General features: G+C 36.7%; 1 protein-coding gene across 3 annotated transcripts in view; it reads left to right on the top strand.

The window, feature by feature from the left end:
• PPP2R5E (protein phosphatase 2 regulatory subunit B'epsilon) overlaps positions 1–23,177 on the top strand; it is a 146,389-nt gene that overhangs the window by 95,100 nt on the left and 28,112 nt on the right. For all 3 annotated transcript variants that reach the window (XM_077909569.1, XM_077909568.1, XM_077909567.1), the window contains 2 exons: positions 9,466–9,567; positions 15,889–15,981. In XM_077909569.1, coding sequence (XP_077765695.1) covers positions 9,466–9,567; positions 15,889–15,981 — 195 coding nt within the window. The remainder of the gene's footprint in view (positions 1–9,465; positions 9,568–15,888; positions 15,982–23,177) is intronic.

Here is a 23,177-nt window from a genome sequence, read left to right as displayed (position 1 = left end):
GTTGTAAAACAAATCTAACAGCCATCACAAGGGCATGTTTCTTAGTCACATGTAAACAGAGTATGCTGTCTTTGGTTCTGGTTCACTGACTGCTTTCTCTTAAGTGTAGAGCTTTGTCCACAAAGGTGGTTTATGATAAAAATGTGCACACTCTTGGTGGAGTGGCTTGACCACACCTACGTATCATGGAGTGTTTGTCCCTCGTGTGTTGCTGAGACCTCTCTTCTTGTGGCAAACAAGAGCACTGCAGAGATTATTTTGGCTCAAGGAATTGTATTTATCTCAAGTGAATGTGTTTGTAATAATAACTTATGGAAATCCTTGCATGGAATTTTTAATTACATTGATGATATTACAGAGTAGTGACAGTCATGTATTTGATATGTTAGAGAATAAAGGTAGACATGCAGTGGGGGACTCATAAGAAGTTGTCATACTGGTTTAATTAAATTTTTTCTCTTTAGATTTAGTGCTGAGGACATGTCTTTATGTTAGAATAAGCTATTTTAATGGTTTCACAAGTTCAGATAACTTTTAAACAGCTGTGTTCGTTCACATTGATGGAGGTTTAAAAAGAGACTTTGTATCTAGTCTGGAGTTGAAACTACAGTAAATTATGGTAATTAAAAGATACGGTTTTGCTTTAGAAACAAATAACTGATTGAACAAATTGCCAGTTAATTAAATTAAGTGCTAATTGAAAGTTTGAAAATTTTGCCATTTGTTTCCTAATCAAAGTCCCAGCTTAGAAGATACATATCTGTTCTGATTCTAAGTTTCTTGAACATAATTACAAATGCTTTGAGATTTTTCTCCTTGATTTTATATATCAATAATTATTTATAATTATTTTAAAAGGGATTGAGAGTCAGGTTTGAAAGATTATCACTGGGATTATTAAGAATTCTTATATTTGGTGTTACCAAAGGTAACTTGACATTATGTGTATGTTTATCGTATATTACTTTTATGTTCTAAACATAAATAGTATAGCAAGATATTTAGGCAAATTCTGTTAGAATTTTAGTTCTGATTCTTAGATTTGAATATTTAATACAAATTCTGATATGTTTGGAAATAGTCTTCTCTGTTCAAATGTCTGATTTAGAGATTTAAAGTAACTTTTGCTTACTTTAATATGTTTTATAATATTTAAATGCATTTTTGGGAGCTAACACAAAACACTATGAGAATAACGCATGATGACAGCTTCAACATTGCATTTACTGGCTACTCTTGGTTCTAAATGCTTGATTAAATAATTTTGTTTCTTTTCAATACATGATGGATTATAGAATGAGAGACTGAATGAATGAACTGGATGAAAAACTGATGGATATCATTGAAATTGCTGCTTGAGATCTTAATACAAATAGTGCTAGAGGAATAATGGTACTTTTTAATTTGCTTGAATGTTCTCTGTTTAACATCATTTATATTGTCCCTTTTTTGTTAGAAAATTTACTTTGTAGATGTAACCTCAAGGAAATTCATTTTGTATCTATGATGTCAGCATTTTATATTTACAAACAATATACTTGCAGTATTGCTTAATGTATGAAATTATAGTGTCACAGATAACAGAGGGAGAAATGTTCTTGAGGTCAACTAGTGCACACTTTATCCAAGAAAAGTGATACTTACTCATCTAGAAAATAGTATTATAAATCACTGAAAAGATTATTATTTACAGTATGCTTTGTTATGCTGTAGTTAAAAGTGGTTCCCTGAGAACTACACACGCCTTAAATACTAACAGTGCTAACATATATAACTAAGAGGAATTGAAAGTATTCATTAGTTGTTTTTAATAACTCATTATATTGTTCTTACCTTTGTTTTGTTTTTTTTGTTAATCTTTACAGATATTTGGTGAGTAGCTACTAGGCACTAGCCACCTTCTGTTCCTTTGTAATGTGCTAGTCATTTTCCTTAAACAACAGCAGCAAAATGCCAACCAAAATCATAGTGTAAAATTAGTAGTTTCTATGGAGATAAAGAGATTGGGGAAAGGGAGGGGCTTTTTTGTTTTAGTCACTTAAATAACTCTTAGATTAAATAAGAGTAACTTAAATAACTCTATAGATTATTTATTTATTTATTTATTCATGAGATACAGACAGAGAGAGAGAGAGAGAGAAGCAGGCTCCATGCAGGGAACCTGATGTGGGACTCCATCCTGGGTCTGCAGGGATCAGGCCCTGGACTGAAGGTGCCGCTAAACCGCTGAGCCACCTGGGCTGCCCTAAAAATATATTAATAGTTGTGGAGTGCCTGGGTGGCTCAGTCAGTTAAATGTATCACTTCGGCTCAGGTCATGATCCCAGGGTCCTTGGATCAAGCCCCAGGTTGGGCTCCCTGCTCAGTGGGGAGTCTGCCTTTCCCTCTCCCCTTCCCCCTCCCCCTGCTTATGCCTGTGTGTGCCCTGGCATGGTCTCTCAAGTAAATAAACAAAATCTTTTAAAAATGCATTAATAGTTGTATTTTGATATTGTAAGTCGGATAATAGTAAGTTGTTTGTTTAATCAAAACCTGACTAAAATATGCCTAAACACTTCTTCCCCTTTACTTATGGGGCCTTATACTTGGGATCTGGTTAAGTTGTCTTTCTCACTTGGCCAAGGCCTTGAAATTTATTCTTTTTTTTGCACCATAATTCACAGTAATCAGCAGTAAACCAAAGAGGTGAAAAAATAAGAGAGCAGCTGGTCCCTTAGGTTCCTGGCCTTGCCTGAGATGGTGCTGTGGTTCCATGTCACAACTGACTTGTAACCAGAAGAGGTTCTTAATATTAGTGTTATTGTAGAGTTGTCAGTTTTAGCAAATAAAAATACAGGGTACATAGTTAAATTTGAATTTTAGATAAATAATTTTTAAAGTCTAACTATCCCATGCAAGATGTGGGACATACTTGAACTAAAAATTATTTGTTGATGTGCAATTCAGATTTAATCGGTGTCCTGTATTTTATCTGGCAATCTGGCAACTCTTGCTATTTCTGTTTTTTTTTCTTTTTTTTTTTTTAATATGAAGGTGTGAGGCATTCAGAAATTAGTAAAGAGTAGTTGAGGGGCTCAAAATCTAATTGGGGGGGATGGAGCAGAAGGGATGTGGGGAATAGGAACCAGAGGGGAACCTAGACAGTAATCAAGATGTTTTGAAAGTGGAGGTCTGGGGATGGAGTGGGGATGAAGAGACTGTTCTTTTTTTCTGCTGATGCTGAGCAGGTTCATCATAGTTCTGAATTCTCTCAGGTAGGAAAACAATGTCCATGGGTGTCATTGAAGGCCACTGGCCAGTAATGTAGAAGGAAGGTGATGGGAAAGGAGACATGAGACAAAGAGAGAGTTAAAAAACTGATAAAAAAATGTGGTAGGGGAATCAGAGGAGAAAGACAAAAATGTCAGGTCCGTGCATAGCCTTCATGGATGGCATGGCGGTGGTGTGCCAGAGAAAGGATCCTGAGAACGAACCTTCCATGCATACATATCATGGTCCTTCATTACCTTGAAAAACTGAGGAACTCTTTGGACTTTCCTTATTTGTAAGAAGAGAGAGTTGGATAAGAGAGTCTCTCTAATATGATCTGATTGTAGAAGCCACCCAGTAGAATCCTTAATCCTAAATTTTCTATCTTTGAGGAGGGGTTATTTAGATTTTAACATCTGTTCCTCCTGTTCCCTCAGCCTTGCTTTCTGTCCTTATAGCCACTTTCTGGAGGCCAGCCCAGTGCTTTCAAACCTTTAGTTTGATTCCAATATTCAGTGTTTGTTGTAATGCCTTTGGGATGAAAATGAATCAGACTACCTCAAAGACACTTATTAAACTTCTTTGCCTTTGCATTGACACTAGTGTAGATTAAAATAAAACAGTTGAAAAATAAATAAAATAAAAATATAAAAATAAATCTCTGCAGTCTACTTAAAAAAATTCTTTTGTTCATTTTGGATAATCTGTTTAGGACTAGAGCCTCATTTATTTAAATATAGAGACAGTTTTTGTGACTTTAGAAATAAAGTCATTGGTACATTTTAATCTAGCCACATAGACTGCAAAATGCTTTGTGGTGGGGATTGATGTTGGTGGCTACTTATAGTTATGATATATTTGCATTAGCATACAGCTGCTATTAACCTATTTAGTAATACTACCTATTTAATAATCCCTTTAAAACCTGGGCTGTAGGGGTTCCTGTGTGCCTCAGTTTGTTGAGCATCTGCCTTTGGTTCAGGTCATGATCCCAGGGTCCTGGATTGAGCCCTGCATGTCAGGTTCCCTGCCCAGCAGGGAGGCTGCTTCTCCTATGCCCCTTGCCCTCTCCCCTGCTCATTCTTGTGCTCTCTCTCTCTCTCTCTCACACACACAAATAAATAAATAAAAGCTTAAAAAAAAAAAAAAACCTGGACTATAAATCAGAAGTGGTAGCCAGTGATAAAGATTTAATGGAAGCAAATCTACCAGTTTGGATAGTGATTTTTAGCCATTTTAAGATCTTGGGAATCTTTTGAAAATCTCAACGCAACTGAATCTTTTACCAAATTGGACACACACATAAAAAATGTTGTAGCAAAGTCAGAGGGTTTGGAGGACTGCTCCCACCCCCCTACCCCCCAAATCCATGGATAACGGAATTTTAAATTCATGATTTTGGAGCTCAATTGTGTAGTTAAACTGACCCATTCATTCTTTCATCTATCCATTCATGAGGTAGGCTCTAGGCATTGTAGGAAGCTCTGATTTTTGACTCTCCTGACAGTAATAATCTTATTCAAACAAATTCAAGAGCCCATTTTCATATTGAAATTAAATGCATAACTTATATACTGTATGTCTCTAACTTACAACTTACACTTTTTATAAATTTAGGACTTAACTTTGTGAGCCTCAAGAGAAATAACAGCAACTACTAGTTTATCATCCATATTCCTTTTACTTTACTATAGCTCTTAAAAATTTCTCTTTAGTTACCCATTTCCATCCCTTATAGTTACAGTCACATCATTTTCAGCTGTCTTTCCCCCTAAGTCTTTATTCATAAACATTTCTTTGTGCTTTTGTATAGCCATCATCTTTAATGCTGCACAATACTAAGTTGATGAACTTCTTGAATGTTGGATTTAAAGGTTATTTCCAATTTTACACTTTTTGGAGAATGTTGCAAATGACTACTTTAAGTAGTTTTTCAGACTTGTGTTGGATTAGTGTTTTAGAATAGATTCTCAAGGATGGAGCAATGATTCATTCACTCATGACATTTTTATTAAGCACCTAATATGTACCTGGCTGGATCAAAAAGCTTGGCCATTTCCATGACACTTGATATGCTTTGACAGTCTTTCCATATTTGCTAGAAAACTACTTAACCAGTTGAGTCAGCTCTTCATTGTCTAGCCCAATAGATTTGTGCTTCCTCATTGCTCATCTGGTGAATATTTAGAAGTAAGCTAAGTAAAGCATTATAAGGAAGGCATATCTGAAGAAATGGCAATATGTGGGTAAGTGAGAAGTGCATGCCTTTAGAACTACTTGCTGTTTGGATTATTTACACAGCTTGACATTCTTTTGATGTGGCAATTGAGAGGAAACCTTGACCAAATCAGAGGTTTAGAATATTGTACAGAGTTAAACATCTTAGTTAAATAACCTAGATTTATTTAAATCAGTCAGAAAACTGTAACTTGAAATTTTTAAAAAGCAAAACCAAAATATACTGTTTTGTAAATGTGTCCAAATTTTAATTTTGTGAACGTTTATTGGATGTCTCATATGGTACTAGGGAAGCAAATGTGAATGTGATGTTGCATATTCTTGATTAGTGGGGAAAGACAGACAAATATGTGAACAAATAATTGCTGCAGCACTTGTTGGCACTGAAAGAGAGTTTATACAACCAAGAGGATAAGGGAGCAGAAGTTTCCATGTCTTTTGTATGCAGATTTTTTTTTTTTTTATTACTATACAGGAGTATCCTCTCCTTTTTTATTAAATGGTTTACTTTTATGTCTTGGGAGAGGAAAACAAATTGTTAGAGAACAGTATATACAGATAATTTAGTTGGAATGAACGAAAGCAAGTAATTAAAAGACTTGTTCTTTTGCTTACAGTGTGGCTGGCTGGTTGACGAGAAGTCATTAGTTGATGGTTTTCTGAAAAGTCACTAGTTTCTTTGTAAACGGAATTTCTAATAATCATGGGAAAGGACAAAGTAACATACATGTCATTAGCCATGGCAAAAACATTCTCATACAATGATTTTTTTTTTCCCAGTCATCTAAGTTAAAGTAGAGCAAAAGAAGTGGTCTACCGGGCAGCCCGGGTGGCTCAGTGGTTTAGCACCGCCTTCAGCCCAGGGCATGATCCTGGAGACCCGGGATCGAGTCCCACATCAGGCTCCCTGCATGGAGCCTGCTTCTCCCTCTGCCTATGTCTCTGCCTCTCTCTCTCTCTCTCTCTCATAAATAAATAAAATCTTTAAAAAAAAAAAAAGTGGTCTACCTGCTTTTCTAGAACACTTGGTAGAGCCTGACAGCCTGGGTTCAGTTGTAACTGCTGGTTACCAAGTATAACCTTAGATTTTTTTTTTTTTTTAAGATTTCATTCATTCATTCATTCATTCATTTATTCATTTATGTATCCATCCATCCATCCATCCATCCATCCATCCATCCATGAGAGACACACAGAGTCAGAGAGAAAGATAGAGGGAGAAACAGGCTCCCCGTGGGGAGCCGGATGTGGGACTTGATCCTGGGATCATGACCTGACCCGTAGGCAGACACTCAACCACTGAGCCACCCAGGTGCCCTGTTACCTTAGATCTTAACAACACCTGTATTTCCATTTCCTCAATGATAAATTGGAGATGATGATAATATCCACTTCATAGGACTGTAGAATCCCAACAGTTAGATACCGGTCTTTGCGTATCTTAGTCAATCTCAGAGTAGGATTTGCTGCAGTTTGACCTGTTTGTCTTTCTTCACATACTCTTCCCTCTTAGCTCCTGAGTTCCCAAACTAGTTCTTTTCTTTTCCTACCTCCTACTCCTTTTCATTTGTGTTGCTTGATGGTTCTTTTTGTGTCTGGTTTCTGAATGTTGGATGCCTGTAGGTCCTTTCCTTTCTATTTACTCCTTTCCAAGGTGATCCATTAGTCTCATGGCTTTAAAATCATCTCTATGCCAAGGAGTCCTTATATGTCTCTAGTCCTGACCTGTCTAGCTTGAGGGCTCGATTCATATGTCTGATTACCTCCTAGATACTGTATCTCTAACACATTCCTGACTGGATCTTGACCTCCCCATCCAAACAAGTAAACAGTGCTTTCCCTTTCCCAGCCATCTCCATCTTGGGTAAGTGGCCTTACATCTATGACTCATCCTTGATTTTTACTTGTCTTCACCCCATATATTCAGGCCAGCAGCAGATACTACCTCTAAAGTGGATTTTGAATCAATCGACTTCTGTCTCTTCTGCCACCATCCCAGTCCAAGCCATCATCATTGCTTGCCACCTTCAAAGGCTTCTAACTGCCCCTTCTCTGTCTGTTCAATACAGAGAGCTGCCAGAAGGATTTTTTTAACATTTTTTTTTTTTTTTTTTACGATTTTTTTTTTTAAAGCAAAAATCAAGGGGCACCTACATGGCTCAGTGGTTGAGCATCTGCCTTTAGCTCAGGTCGTGATCCTGGGGCCCTGGGATTGAGTCCCGCATCGGGCTCCCCACAGGGAGTCTGCTTCTCCCTCTGCATATGTCTCTGCCTCTCTCTGTGTCTCTCATGAATGAATAAATAAAATCTTTTAAAAAAATAAAGCAAAAATCAAATCCTGTCACATTTCTGTTTAAGATCAACTAATGGCTTCCCATTACACTTAAAATAAAATCAAATCTGCTTTCCATAGTTTATATATCTGGGCTCAGTTTCCATAGTGAGAAAAATGAGATACTTGTGAATTTAACTAAAATATTGGCTCCTGGAGGGCACAGGCTTTTCTTTGCTCTGTTCATTGTTAGTTTCCCAGTGCCTGGAATAGTATGTGAATATAATGGACATTTGATAAATATTTGTTAAATGAATAAACACAGGGTATATAGGACCCCAAAAGTTTTTCCTCTTTCAGAACAGCATATATTATACTTTGTATTTTCTGCATTGTGTAGAAAGTCCAGCCAAGGTTTCTGGTTCAATCTCTTTCTTTTTTTTTTAAGATTTTATTTATATATTCATGATATATATACACACACACACACACACACACACACACATACATATATATATATATAGAGAGAGAGAGGCAGAGACATAGGCAGAGGGAGAAGCAGGCTCTATGCAGGAGCCCGATGTGGGACTCGATCCTGGGACTCCAGGTTCCTGCCCTGAGCCAAAGGCAGATGCTCAACTGCTGAGCCACCCAGGCATCCTGTTTCAGTTTCCTTTCTTGTCCTTTCTACACATTTACCCCCTGTTTCCTGCCCCCACTCACTCCTCCCCCATTTTATTCTTCATATCTGAGGATATATTTGGGTCCTTGGAAGAGGATAGATGACTAAGTAGGACAAGAAACAGAAATTGAAAGGGAACCCTGAGAATAGTAGCAACCTCATTTTAAAAATGAACATTTTCTGCAGAAATCTTGGAATATATGCAGAAATAGTAGAATAGAATAATGAGTCCTCATCTCTTCATTGCCCAATTTTAGCAGTTATCAACTCCTGGCCATTCTATGAGCAACCAGTACTTAATCTGGAAATTGCCTATGGTAAAGGAATATACCTAATTAGTTGATAGAGATTTGTATCGCAATACATCTTATCCTGGGCATCATTACTTTTTTTTTTAAGTTTTATTTATTTATTTTTAAGTAATCTCTACATCCAATCTGGGGCTTGAATTCACGACCCCCAGATCAAGAATTGCATGGTCTTCCAGCTGAGTCAGCCAGGCACCCCAGTATTTTGTCAACCAACTAAGAACAGATTAAGTATAATTTCAAGCGTTTTAGGTTCAGAAATATCTTTTCTGATTTGCTTTCTCTCAATGCCTAAAATTTTACCATCAGTTCAACTGTAAATTTGCAAATTGTGAATAAACCTGAGAAGGGAAATGCGTAAAACTCATTAGCAGTTATTTATATCTTAGTGTAAATTGGTTAATTAGAAGCATGCTTGATGGGTGAGTAACCAAGAACAGGCTTTGATGGGAGGTCTAAAATTAAAGGGACCTAGGGTGGGGATGGCCATATAAAGATGAGGACTGCTGTTCAAGAAGACAGGAGGAACAGCTCTGGTGCTTTCTATCTTTGCCTAGAGGTGGCCCTGGCCTCAGAGCCTGTAGAAAGAGGTGCCCATTCTAGTTTGGTGGTGTTCTTGTTGTTTGTCATCTGGGTTACCTTCAGCTGGCTGCAAATCTTGTGTAAGGCTGCCCAAGAGGTGCTTCCAGCTAACTGTGCTGCTTGTTTATTTTTAGGTATCTTGCAATATATTCAGAACTCTCCCTCCTAGTGACAGCAATGAATTTGATCCAGAAGAAGATGAACCAACCCTTGAGGCATCGTGGCCACATTTACAGGTACCATTTAATCTACCATTTGTTATAAAAGAAAGATCCATTGACTCATTGGCTGATTAGTATGGGAATTTCTTGAAGGCCTTTATTCACCCAGAAATCAAATTAAAATACATTAATGGAAAGCTAGAGAATGCTTTCTGTGTTTCTCTTTCTTGATAATTAGGATGCCAAAAGAATAAATACAGTGTAATGCTTTAGTATGAATCATCCCAGGTTGTGGGTCCAGCCAGCAGTTCTTTGCTCTTCTATTAGAGCTTCTACGTGATCCTGTCTGCTGGAGCCTCCAGCAGGAACTGAACTATTTTCACATTAATATTAGTTAGATATGATTAGGTCACAGAGTCTATATCTCATTTTCATCAGCAGGTACCCTGGGGACCTTGAATGCCTGTCATGAAGGTGACATGAATGTCACGAAGGTGACAACCACAAATGTGTTTCTGTAGCCTGCAAAGGCAAAAACAAATTGAAATAGTTATTTCAGAGTGTTGTAAGAAGAGCAACAGCTGTTAGAAAGCTTGTGTGAAGGCCAGTTTTGCTCTCTTGCACTGAGAAGGCCATGTTTTCTGGTCATATGCGTGTGCCAACAAATCGGGGCCATCCCTGCCATCTCCTTGCCAGCACTAGGCCCATCTGTACTGTATTTACTTATCCATACTGGTCATTTTCCATTTTTTCTTCCTGGCTGCTTGCGCTGCAGGCCAGCATTTCTCAAAGGAACAGAACAAGGAAATGTGTATGTAATGCTCCTCAGAGCTCTCTTTCCATTGAGTTAGAATGTCCTCAGAGACTGGATAACAACCAGCCAGGAGGGAAGAGGTGGTAGAAAGGGACAAGAACCTTGAACATTTTCATCCTGAGGCATCTTTGAAGTGTGTTTACGGCTACTAGTTGACTTTCTAAAGAGCAGAAAACTGTGCTGCAGTAAGATGAAGCCCAGAGATAGCCTAAAAGTTATTTCCTCCACGTCAGAATTTTTGACATCAATTTGCAACTTTCCCTGTCCTGCTTTGGCAACTCAAGGTTTCTACAGATATACATGTATGCTGTTTCTCCTAGTTATAGAGAGAGCTTTCTGGGCCTCTGTCTCCTCAGCTCTTACCCAGGCATGTTATACATATGTATTCCTGCTGCCAATGCCAAGATTGAGTAAATTAGTTAAAACACTATGGCTGATTTCCTATTTTAGCTACTTGATTTTTTTTTTTTTTAAAGGTGTCAGACATGCTATCTGTAATCTAAGAAATTTGGGAAATTATTTGTGCTTTTCATGTTACATCTCAGATTGTGACAAAATAAAAAACATAATTCTTTTGAATAGGTGGACTTCTTGTTGTGTCTTATGCCTAATGTTTGGCACCAGTTCATAAAACGTGGTGTAGTCTGGAAGAAATTTTAAAAACAAAACAAACAAGATAATCTCCTCAGGAAAATCCCATATCTCATGGTGGAAAAGACAGGAAGAAAACTGTCTTCAAAGCTTCAACTTGTCTTTTCTATATCTCAGAGACAGTAGACTACTCTTGCCATTTGCAAGAGCTTTTTTAATGCTCTAAGTCATGATCACCAGAGATCTAAATTTCCCCTAAAGCTCGGTAAAGTTTAACTAAGTATTTCAATTAATCCTTCCTAAGTATAATGACCAAATCAGTTTCTAAAGCTATGAAACTAAATTCTGCCATCAGAAATCTTTAGCTTACACTGTGTCATTACTACAGGAGCATTAGCTATTAGTTCACTTGAAACTCTAAAACCAAAGCCACTGTGAGGAATGATGATGAGACCTATACCCTTATGGATGTAAATTCACAGACTGTATTTCAGAATGAGCTGCCTTCATCTGTGTTAACACTCTCAAGCCTGCTTTAACTTAGGGGGAAATATGATTTAGAAAGGAAATATGATTTAGACAAGATCAGGTAAAGGAAACCTACTCTCAAAATTCACAAATTAACCTTCATTTGTAATAAAGGTCAAGTCAGTAGGCGCACCGTTTCCTTCACCAGCTACTCCTTTATGAAAGTCTTTGTACTCAAGATTCTTTTGTTTCTCTTAGGATTCTGACTCTATAAATTGGTTACCTTTCCATTTTCCACCGATAGGTGGTTTTAGTACTGATAAGAGCACTCAGTGAACATTCAAGAGATCTCCTTTTCTGTTCATGGCAGATCATTCATATTATAGTGAGTTATCACTAAATTTAACATTTTACTTTTTAATTGACCCAACAATCTATTTTTCTGACCAAAACAGCATTTTCTTAGACCTTCTCACTTTTTATTAACTCCAGCATTAGCAGTATGCTTACTGCTTCTTCTGGAATATATTTTTATAAGGAAGCACAGTGTTTATTATCAAATATCTGATAAAGTACAGAACAACAAAATTGCATTGAGATGTGGTTATTGGGTGGCAGGCTAGGTAGTGAATCTAGCCAGTTGAATGTTTCTTCACACTTCTTGTCTGACTTAAATTTGTGGCCCATATAGAACTACTAACAAATCATGGATCTTTGGAGATACTTAAAAATAGAAAAAAGTTGGGGGCACCCAAGTGGCTCAGTTGGTTAAACATCTGACTCTTGATTTCGGCTCAGGTTATAGTCTTGGGGTCCTGAAATTGAGCCCGTGTCTTGAGCTCTGTGCTCAGCGGGAATTGGCTAAAGATTCTCTCCTTCTCCCTCTGCCGCTCCCCTGCTCTTACCCTCTCAGATAAATAAATCTTTTTTTAAAAATAGAAAAAAAAATTAAATCCACAAATTTTTAGTGTAAATATATCAAAAATTCTACTGTATGTGTGTTATTTGATCTTGCCTATTATTTGTATTGATATCTTTTAAACTGGTATACCACAGTTACCATGGTTATTCCTTGTGTATTTTCTGTATTTGGGTCTGTATTTCCAGGATATTTTTATTTTACAGGACTTTCATATACAATTGGGGGGTTGTTTTTAGTGCTCTACACTCGAGACTGAAGAATAGAGATGCTAAAGTTTTTTGATTCATGTTCTATAGAGAATTCACTTATGTGATCTTGAAAAGTGAATTTAGTCCTCAGTCTTTGTCATCAGTCTTTCTTTTCCCTTTAGAAATTCAAGGGAGATTTTTGATTCTGTGGTAAAAATCTGTCTTGTAAGCATAGAGAATATTTATGCTTATTAATAAGTGTATCTAAAGTGTTTCCAACAAAGTTTTAAACCATAACTGCTTTCAAGGAACACCAGAGAGGAGAGAGCACTTTGCCAATCCTGCTAGAAAGCCCTGCCAGCCTACAAGTCAGGCCTGCAAGATGAGAATCTTTCTACTTTGTGGGAATTAAACCCCCTTTTATGTTGTTTGAATAAGGCTGACATTCTATTTGTAAAAGAAAGATTTGAAAAATTAGTGTATTGAAAAAAAAACAATTTTTCTAGAAGGTGTTGGGGGATCAGTCATATTAGTATGCCTACAAGTACAGCTTGAAAGTTTCAGATCATTGGGCGAGAAGTTATTCCGAATTCAGAGTTTCAAAGAGAAAAAGAGTTTCTCACTTTAAAGTAAAATCCTAATGTGAATACCTAATTCAAGTGCTAAGTTAGAGTCTGAAGTTGAAAGGGTATGATGCATTTAGGTTAGTGATATCAGCAGACCCTTGGGGGACGCGGAGACTGGATTTTCAGGCCTACAAAGGCAAAATTAGTTTTATGATAATACTATGCTATTTGCTATGTTCACTGTGTTGACATTGGAACGGAGAGTTGTAAAAGCATTGGTGGTTGAAATTGCTGCTGCCTTAGCACAATCAAGATGGTTGTGACAAATTGGCTTTGTGATCATATTCTTCACTGCCACGCACTGACAAGTAAAAAAAAAAAAAAAAAAAGCCAGTTTCAATTAAGAATATTCTTGGAAAAGCAGCAAAAATTATGAAATTAAATATTAAGTCTTAACCTTTGAGTACACATTAAAAAAATTCTTCTGACAAAAAGGGAAATATGCACAAAGCTTAGTGACTGCATAATGATATATACTAATTGTCTTGTGTTAAGGCATTTATGTGATTGAGCTACAAGCTTAACCTAGCTGTTTTTTCATGAAATACCATTTTTACTTGAAGGAATGTCTGGCAAACTCTAGTTGTTTCATCTTGGGTATTTGGTGGATGTTTTCTCGAAAATAGACAAAGTGAAACAGTTGTTACCACTGATAAAATTAGAGCACTCAGGGCAGCCCAGGTGGCTCAGCGGTTTAGCGCCTGCCTTCAGCCCGGGGCATGATCCTGGAGACTGAGGTTCGAGTCCCACGTCGGGCTCCCTGCATGGAGTCTGCTTCTCCCTCTGCCTGTGTCTCTGCCTCTCTCTCTCTCTCTCTCTCTCACTCTCTCTGTCTCTCATGAATAAATAAATAAACATTTTTTTAAAAAAGCATTCAAGAAAAATTTAGAACTTTGGAAAACTTTAATCTTTCTCCTGTCACCTTGAACTTTATAGCTTATCAAAACAGACTTTTTGATAAAATTGGAGATATTAAGGAATGTGACTTTTTTGATTTGTACAATAAAATTTGTCAGCATTTGAAAAATCTACATAACTTGGTGAACCAGTATTTTCCAGTTGGCCAATGAATGACGTTAGGAAACCATGCATTGCTAAAAAATCAATTCAAAGTCCAAGACAGACTGGAATTTAGTGTGACAGTATGAAAAATTCATTGATTTTGGCTTCAGATTCTGCATTGCAACTCCTATTTAAGAAATTCTCAAGTTTTGGTGTAGTATCAAAGAAGAATTTCCACAATTATGTGAAAAAAACTCTGAAAATACTCATCCTCTTTCATACTATTATATCTGTGTGAAGCTTGATTTCTTTATATACTCCAGCCAAAACAGTGTATCATAACGGATTGAATATAGAAGCAGATAATAATCTGTTTTCTAATATTCAATAAAAGATTTTTCAAAAATAAAAAATAATGCTTCTCAGTAATTCTTTTTGGAAAGTAATTTCCCACAGAAATAAATTACTTAAAAAAATAAATTACTTATGTTAGTGTGTAATGTATTTTATTGCTTTAAAATGAAATAACAAATATGTATTTTAAATTCTCTCAGTTTGTATTTCTGATTTTACATATATGTAAATATATGTATTTCCATATATAGCATATAAACGGATGTCTTCAAGCATTTTTAAATGTAAAGGAGCAAGACTGAAAAGTTTGAGAATGCTGTTTTAGGTGGTATGTGTTAGACACTATGTGTAGTGGTTTATATATATTATCACATTTAATCTTAGAGATTTTCATCCCCATTATTCAGTTGAAGAAACAAGACTTTTAGAGAAATGAACTTGGCCTAGGGTTACACAGTTAGTGACAGAGCTAGACTTCTAAACCAATGTCTGTTTCTTAAGAGTTCTATTCTTTATATACTGTTGCTTATTATACCAGGATCTAACGTATACTTTAACATTGATTTATTTTGCAAAGAGCATAAACATTGACCTTCTACTGGTTATCAGAACAGTAGACTGTACTGTTTATTTGAGATCGACTCCACAGATGAGAATATTTTTATTCCTTGCAGAACATTTACTCCTTGTGAGTATTCTGCTAAAGTGTCATATATTGCTTAGAGGAGTGTAAATTGCTAATTTTCTGAAGGGAAATTTAGAAATGAGTGTTGAAAATCCTCAAATGTTTGGATATCTTTTGCTCTAACAATTCCACTTCTAGAAATATTTCCTCATGAAATAAGTGAGCAAATGTACTCTGATATATATTACATGATATACATTGTGGCATGATTTGATAGATAAGTAATTCAGAAACTATTTAAATGTCCAAGCATAGGAGATTGGTTAAATGAATTATAAATAATGGAATTATTCATTATATAAATTATGTATAATGGACTACTTGTAGCTACTAAGAATGGCGACTTAGATATTATTGACATAAATTGTATACAATATATTGTTTAGATGGTAAAAGTAGTTTGAAAACTATATAAAAATATGTTTGTAGTTCATTGATAATGTTGTAGAAGTATAGAGAAAAATCAGGAGGTTTATACATTAAATTGTTAACAGTGGTTATCTCTAAATAGTGAGGCTATGGGTGAGTTTTACTTGCTCTGTTTGGCTGTATTTTCAGATTTTTAGTTTAAAAAGTTAAAAACCATAATAGCAACTGTGAGCTACAAGAAGGGCTAGCATAGCTTGTAATTGATATTAAAACTCAATTTTCTAAGCAATTTTAGTGTTACTGGCTTTCTATGGTTTTTGATACTACTATGCTCAGTGAGGTATAATTTGAAATTAACTATAATCTGTTTATTGCAGCTTGTATATGAATTTTTCATACGATTTTTGGAAAGCCAAGAATTCCAACCCAGCATTGCCAAAAAATACATAGATCAGAAATTTGTATTACAGGTAAGCCAAGTTTTATTGTTGCGTATATTTGTTTTTCAGTTGATAACACTTTATCTTAATTTTCTCTTGATTATTTAAAAATATTTCAATGATAGTTATATCACTTTTAAACAAATACTGTATAAGTTAGTTTCCTTATTGCCTGTTAAAAGTAATAGGTACCTCTTTAATTTATTGTTTAATTTATCGCTAGAAATTAATTTCATTTTAAGCAATAAGGAGTGCTAATGCCTAACTCCCTGCAGTTTTCTTTCTTAAAATTTAATTATAAAGGAATTTCATTTATAGGACCTCTAGTTTGTATGAATCTTTGTGTATCTTGAAAACTCCTCTTTGCATAAGGATTCTTAAGGAGCTATTGCATAGATCTGTTAAAAGTGAATAAGCATGGCCCAGAACATAAATAACCTTCAACAAACAATCAAAGTCAAATACTGGTGAGCTTCCACAGCTAGGAAATAGCACCGTTTAACACCTTAAAATTCCTCTAAAGGGATTAACTTTCACCTGTTTGAAAATTCTCAGGGTGTGTTATTTTTGATTTGCCATTTTGCATTTTATAACTATAGGCCATATCTTCCTTTGTACCTCAGACTTGGGAATGTTCATGACATTGAATTTTTAGGTAGCATCTTGCTCCTCCTGTTGACATTCATCTATAAAAATGAGTGCTTGAGTATAAAAATGAGTGCTTGAGCCAACTGGTGTGTGGACTATTTGTAGCTCCTTCCTAAGTGATTAATGGGCATCTCATGTCAAAAAGAATAAATATCTATCTCCTAGTGAGCCAGTAAAGCAGAACTTCAAATTTAGGGATGCCTGGGTGGCTCAGTGGTGGAGCACCTGCCTTCGGCCCAGAGTGTGATCCATGAGTCCTGGGATCGAGTCCCACATCGGGCTCCCCGCATGGAGCCTGTTTCTCCCTCTGTCTATGTCTCTGCCTCTCTCTCACTGTGTCTCTCATGAGTAAATAAATAAAATCTTTTTTTTTAAAAAAAAAGGACTTCAAATTTAAAACATTATTTTGGCAGGAAGTTGATCTTCTAGGCCTTCCTGGATAAATGTTGATAACCCTTATGATGACCTCATTTCCCCTCCGTAAGTCAATTAATAAATTTAGAATTTTGGATATATTAGGTTGAGAGGCTTTGGAAAAGTGAGGTTTTGGAAAAGAGGCTTTGGAAAAAGAGAGGTAGGTAAATAGGTGGATGCATGGAGCATTGGGTAAATAGGTTGATTGATCCAGATTCTTATACCAAGGAGGCAAAATGCATTTCAGACAAAAAAGCAACATGTAATAGGTCTATGTTTTGTATTGGAAAGTCTTTACATTTATATAGCACTGTATAACTGTCAGAGCATCTTTATGTGCATTATTTAATTTGTGCTGTAACCTAAAATAGACACAGCTAAATTTTAGGCCTATTTTATAGATGAATAAACTGAGGCATAGAAAGTTTCTCAAGGTTTCCCAAGCACATTTCCTATTCTGTTTTTCTGTCCATTATGTCATGATGCCTCCTTGTGATTCCCCTCACCATAACTTGGAATGACTTCAAGGCAGGAGTAGCCCTCACTTCTCAACACTAATGAAATATTAAGGTTCCCTGATATTTATGGTAAATTAAATTACCCGAGAGGATCAGATAGTGAAGCCTGTGTTTAGTTGACATGGAAACAGTAAGAACTAGGATCTTATGATGAAGCCAGTGCTTTTCTTACAAGAAAAGCATGCAGGGCCCAGCTCAGTGTGTTCTTTGTGGTAGATGGGTACTGAAGATAATAAAGCTCATAAGATTAAAACATCAGAAAAAAACAGACTTGAAAGGGATGTTTTGGGTTGTCTGTTGTAGTTCTTTACCCAGTGAGTTAGTCTTTTTGAGATGCTGTGAAGGGGTGACTCCCATTTACTCTATTTTAGTGAAGAAGGAGCGTATACCTGGGCAGATTGTTGTGTTTTTGTTAGAAAGTTCTTTTTTTGGTTGAACTTCTGTATACCTTGTACCCTTCGGCCTTATTTCCCCAGACTAGTTCTTCAGTATTCACTAGCTCGGACGCAACATTTCAGGTCTTAGGATACAGTGCATGTGTTTACCTCTTGGCTCTTTTTCCTGCGAACAGGAGTTGCAGCTGAAATGCCTAGAGGCTCGCTTCTAACAAGGTGGTGACCAGGTGTCAGATAATAGGAGGTAGACAGGTTTCTACTAAAGGGAGCGTTGGCTGTTCCCCTTCTTTCAATTATTGTGGGACTTTTTCTCCCCTCTCAAGAGAAACAAATCCAGATTTTTACGTGAAATGTTCTGATAAACTAAACCCATCTGCCTTCTGGATCTAGCCTAGCAGCTGTCAGTGTGCATTCTCTGTTCTAGACTCATTCTTACTTCTGTCAGCTCTCATTTGTCCGTTTTGGAAATCTTCAATATGTACCTCTTTGTCTTTAAAAATGCGATGTATATCTGAATATAGTGCCCTGAGCCTGGTCAGTCCAGCACAGCTAAGAATTGGGTTCTCCATTCCCTTGTGTAGGTTTCCTAAAGGGGCGGTCTCATTAGCTACCCTTACTGTTCCCTGGCACTGCTAACTTAGGTTAAGCTTGTGGTCTCTGAATTCTAATTTAGCTTTATGCATAATGTTATAAAGCGATGTTTTCCCTTGTTCTTGTTCATTGTCCAGTTTGCCTTTTAATCTAAATGTAGAATCTGACATATATTCCTGCAGAATATCATTTCTCCGCAGCCTTTTGAGCTCTTTTTGGATCTTGAGTCTGTCATTCCACTCCATTCATTGTTCCTTCCATCTTTATCACATCTGTGACTTTCTTAACTATGCTAGTAGCTGTTGGCTTCATCTCGGGTCATTATTAGAATAACCAGCACTGGTGACAAGAGGTCTTTGGCATGCCTTTAGCATCTTTTCTTTATTTTAGCACATGTTCATTGATCAGCAGTCTTTGAATTTCATCCCTGAACCTGTTAGAAATTTACTCTAGAATGGTATCATCCTTATATTTTTAAAGCTTTGTTTGAGGTGCCTGAGTGGTACAGTTGGTTGAGCATCTGACTCCTGGTTTCGGCTCAGGTCGTGATCTCAGGGTTGTGAGATTGAGCCTCATGTCAGGCTCTGTGTTCAGCGTAGAGTCTCTTTAGAACTCTCGCTTCTTCTCCCTCTGCTCCCTACCCCCCCCCCCAATAAATAAATCTTTAAAAAAATGCTTAAAATATTTTTTTCTTCATAAGGAGAGTGTAAAGACTTTGTCAGATGCTATGGGAGAAGCCAGGACTTTGTGTTTACAGCACTCCCTATTTAGGGGCCTTGAGATTTTACCATAAAAAGGAATGCCTTTCATTAGTGAACTTCTGGGGGCTACTGGTATTTATTGGTATTGGTTATTATTTACTGTTATTTATTGGTATTTATTAATGTTGCCCCAGGTACTTACAAACTATGTGATTATCTGTCTCTGAGTTCTGCTGGAGATAAGAAATCAAGTATACATAGTGAGTCCATCTACTTTTATGTTTTCAGCCCTTTCCTCATTTTTACAACCTTTGCCTCCTTTACCTTCTCTCTTCTGGATCTGTTGATAAACTCAATCTTCACATCAGGGCTCACAGCACAGCAGTTCCTGCATCAGTCAGGAAAGGGACAGGCAGGGTATTGGCAAAATCAGTAACACCACTTAGTGGTATTTGAATGTAATCATATGACTAATGAGAGCATTAACTATCATGTTGGAGATAAGCTCAGGGTGGTGCCAATTAGCTGCCATTTTCCAGAATACTCTATTCATTGACGTTGGTAACCTACAAAGTTGGCCTCCTGCCCCTTTTCCTACCCGTTAGTCTACTGATGACTTACGTGGGATCCCAGTCCCTTCTAGAAGTGAGTTTTCAGTCCCCTATGTAATTTGCCTGAGCTCCCTTCCTGGGAGATTTATTTCCAACTTGGGACCTGCTTGGCCTTTTGGAGCTTGAGGCATTATTGCCAAGATTCTGTCCCCCCTCTCCCCACCCTCCTTTTCCTGCCACCAGGCCTTTCTTGTCCTTGAGTTGGCAGCTCCTTTGTGTGCGTCCCCTGTAGTCAACTCATTCATTATTTACACACCCCGTTTCTCTCCCCACAGCTTCCCATGGTGCCACCTAGTCCTGGTGTGTTTCATACCTAAGCCTGGTTTTCTTATGACATGGGAACTGTCATACCTTCCGCTTTTGCAGATTGGGATGACGTTTATTGCATTCTTTTTCTTTGAGCAGATTTTTTATTCTCTGTGGTTTCTCAAAAGATCTCAAAAAGAATTTTGGTGGTCTCACCTTAAACCTTTTTTATTTAGTTAGACATAATTTATTCTAGTCACGAGATTTAAACCTTATTTTCTATAGCGTTAGCTGGTATTCTTTACAGTTCTGATTCTCACTTCTCACATCAGTAAAGACAAAAGCAAAATAAGAATTGAGCTATTTTAACATAATGTAGTAGAAAGAAAGTTAGCAAACTGTGGGTTTGATAGGAGCTAAGAATATGTGCTGTGGGTAAGAAGGAACTGCATTAAAATCCTGGTTTTTCACCTACTTGGCAATGTGGCTTTTAGCCAATTAATACAGTTGGCTGTCCAAGCTTGAGTCTCCTCATTTTGCAACATGAGGTAACAGGAAAATAAGACATACCCCCAAACGGACAGTTGTTAAGTCTGCTTCATTGAGTTGACACTATGGATACAAAGACAGGCTCCCTGCCTTTAATTGTAGACAAGATTTTAGACTATTCTGAGCCTCAGTGTTTCTGTAAAATGACTGTGCTGGTGACCTCTCTTACAAGTTAGAACAAGTAAACTTGTTATGATAAAATGATAATGATTTGTAAAAACATCTGCTGGTATTATCTACCCATAGTAGGATATTTTATTTTTCTTGATTCCAATATTAATTTTAAAATCTCTGCCTTTTGAAATGAAATGTAAAAGTTTATATGAAACTTAATAAGAAAATTTTGCAAAGAAGCCTTGAACAGTGTATTCCTAGATGGAAAATTTGCTATTATAAGGATATCCAAGAATCTCCCAAGTTAATTTATACATTTAGTGTAATTCTAAATGAAATTTCATTAGTTTCTTTATTTGAAAATTTCAAAGTTCATGACATAAAAGAAAATTTTGAAAAAGAAAACTGATACTACACCTTGCCTATTAGATATTAAAACATATAAATATATTAAAACTATAAAGGTACATGAATGAAAACAGTGTGGCATGGGGCGCCTGGGTGGCTCATTTGGTTAAGCATCCAGCTCTAGATTTAGGCTCAAGTCATGATCTTAGGGTTGTGAGATTGAGCCCGTGTTGGGCTCTGCACTCAGCAGAGTCTACTTGAGATTCTCTCTCTCCTCCCTCTGTACCTTCCCTCATTTGTGCTTTATAAATAAATAAGCAAATAAATAAAATCTTCAAAAACAACCAATGTAGCATATGTATAGGAAAGAGACTAGAATGTAGCAGAGGCTTGAGTGGAAAACGTCTTTCTTAGTCTGCCAAAAACCCATAAAAAATTGTACCTATACATACAGATGTGTACGTGTGCATACATATATGTTAAATTGGTATAATCCTCTGAAGAGGAAAACTGATAGTATTCTATCAACTTAAATTTTGTCAACCTAGGGCAGCCCAGGTGGCTCAGCAGTTTAGCGCCACCTTCGGCCTAGGGCGTGATCCTGGAGACCCGGGATCGAGTCCCACATTGGACTTCCTGCGTGGAGCCTGCTTCTCCCTCTGCCTGTGTCTCTGCCTCTCTCTCTTCCTCTCTCTCTCTGTCTCTCATGAATAAATAAAATCTTTAAAAACAATTTTTTTTGTCAACCTAAATTTTATCCACTCAGCAATTCCGTGAGAGGTAGTCAGATATGTACACAAAGATATGTATACAGTGATATTGAATGCACCATTGTTAATAATTATTAGAAAACTGGAAACAATTTAAAACTTCCTTAGTAGGGGGTTAATTGAATAAATCCTGGACATGCACATTATGGAATGTTCAGATTGTAAAGAGAATGAGAGGTACGCATAATCTATTTTTAAGTGAAACATGTATCTTCTGGAACAGTATGATTTTTTTGAATCTGAGTCTTATTTTAGGGAAAAGGAATGTTTGTATATGCACTAAAAATTTCAGAAGGCAATACACCAAATTGGCATCAGCTGTCTGGTAGAATGTGATTAAGTGTGATGGTCATCACTTTCTAATTTTTATATTTCTATTTTTTTACATTAAAAAATAATGACCATGTATGTTATAATCAGTAAGAATAGTAAATATAGATTATGACTACGTTCTCATTTTATTGCCTGGCATTTTTCATGAACTTCAGCTGATTCTGTTCATTAGCCTTCCTAAGACTGTTTCCATAAGACTACACCATTCATTTATACTTCACATTTGTTGTGTTTTCCTTCCTTTGGTTCCTTGTATATGTCCTTCAAAAATCTGATGTTCAGTGGAAAGCTTTCAGTGTTACCTTGAGAAGCCCTTTCAATACTACTCATTTTCATCCTCATCAGGAAGTGGTGTAGATCGGTACTTAAGTGTATACACTGATTTGAATTCAGATGCTGGCATTTTTTAGTGCATGACCTTGGGCAGGTAGTTGCAGAATATCCACAATATAATCATAATTTTGTTGTGAAAGGTTGCTACGGAGATTTAATAAGTGAATACGTATGTAAGCACTTAGAACAATTCCTGACAAGAGTCAGTGGCCAGTAAATGTTATGCTGCTGCTGTCACTACTAATTTTTTTTTAGGATCAGTTCTTGTTTTGAGAATCTTCTTTTCATATTTTCTAGAATAGCCTCAGTCCGTGAAGTCATATGGTGATCTGTCGGCATCATAACCAGCATGTGATGAATTTTTTGAAATCCGACTTTTACCATTCTCAAAAATCAAAGAAACTCTTTGGACTCTACTTATATGGCTCCTCTCTGGCTCTTGAGATTTTTTCAGATGTTAAATGCGGTCTCTCCTGTCCTTGGATTCATATCACCAACTGACTTCTTCCAGTGTTACAAGTAAATGTTTATTAGTGCCAGGTGCATATCCTTTTAATAGGTGAGAAGCAGGGATAATATGTTCAAATCTTTACAGAAGCCAGATAGGTGGTACGAACAAAGTTGTGTAGGTGTGACAGGAAGGAGTGCTGATCAA

This window comes from Canis aureus, chromosome 9, assembly GCF_053574225.1.
Source record: "Canis aureus isolate CA01 chromosome 9, VMU_Caureus_v.1.0, whole genome shotgun sequence".
Taxonomy (NCBI): domain Eukaryota; kingdom Metazoa; phylum Chordata; class Mammalia; order Carnivora; family Canidae; genus Canis; species Canis aureus.
Note: the sequence above shows the minus strand (reverse complement) of the source record. Positions and strands in the feature narration are given on the sequence as shown.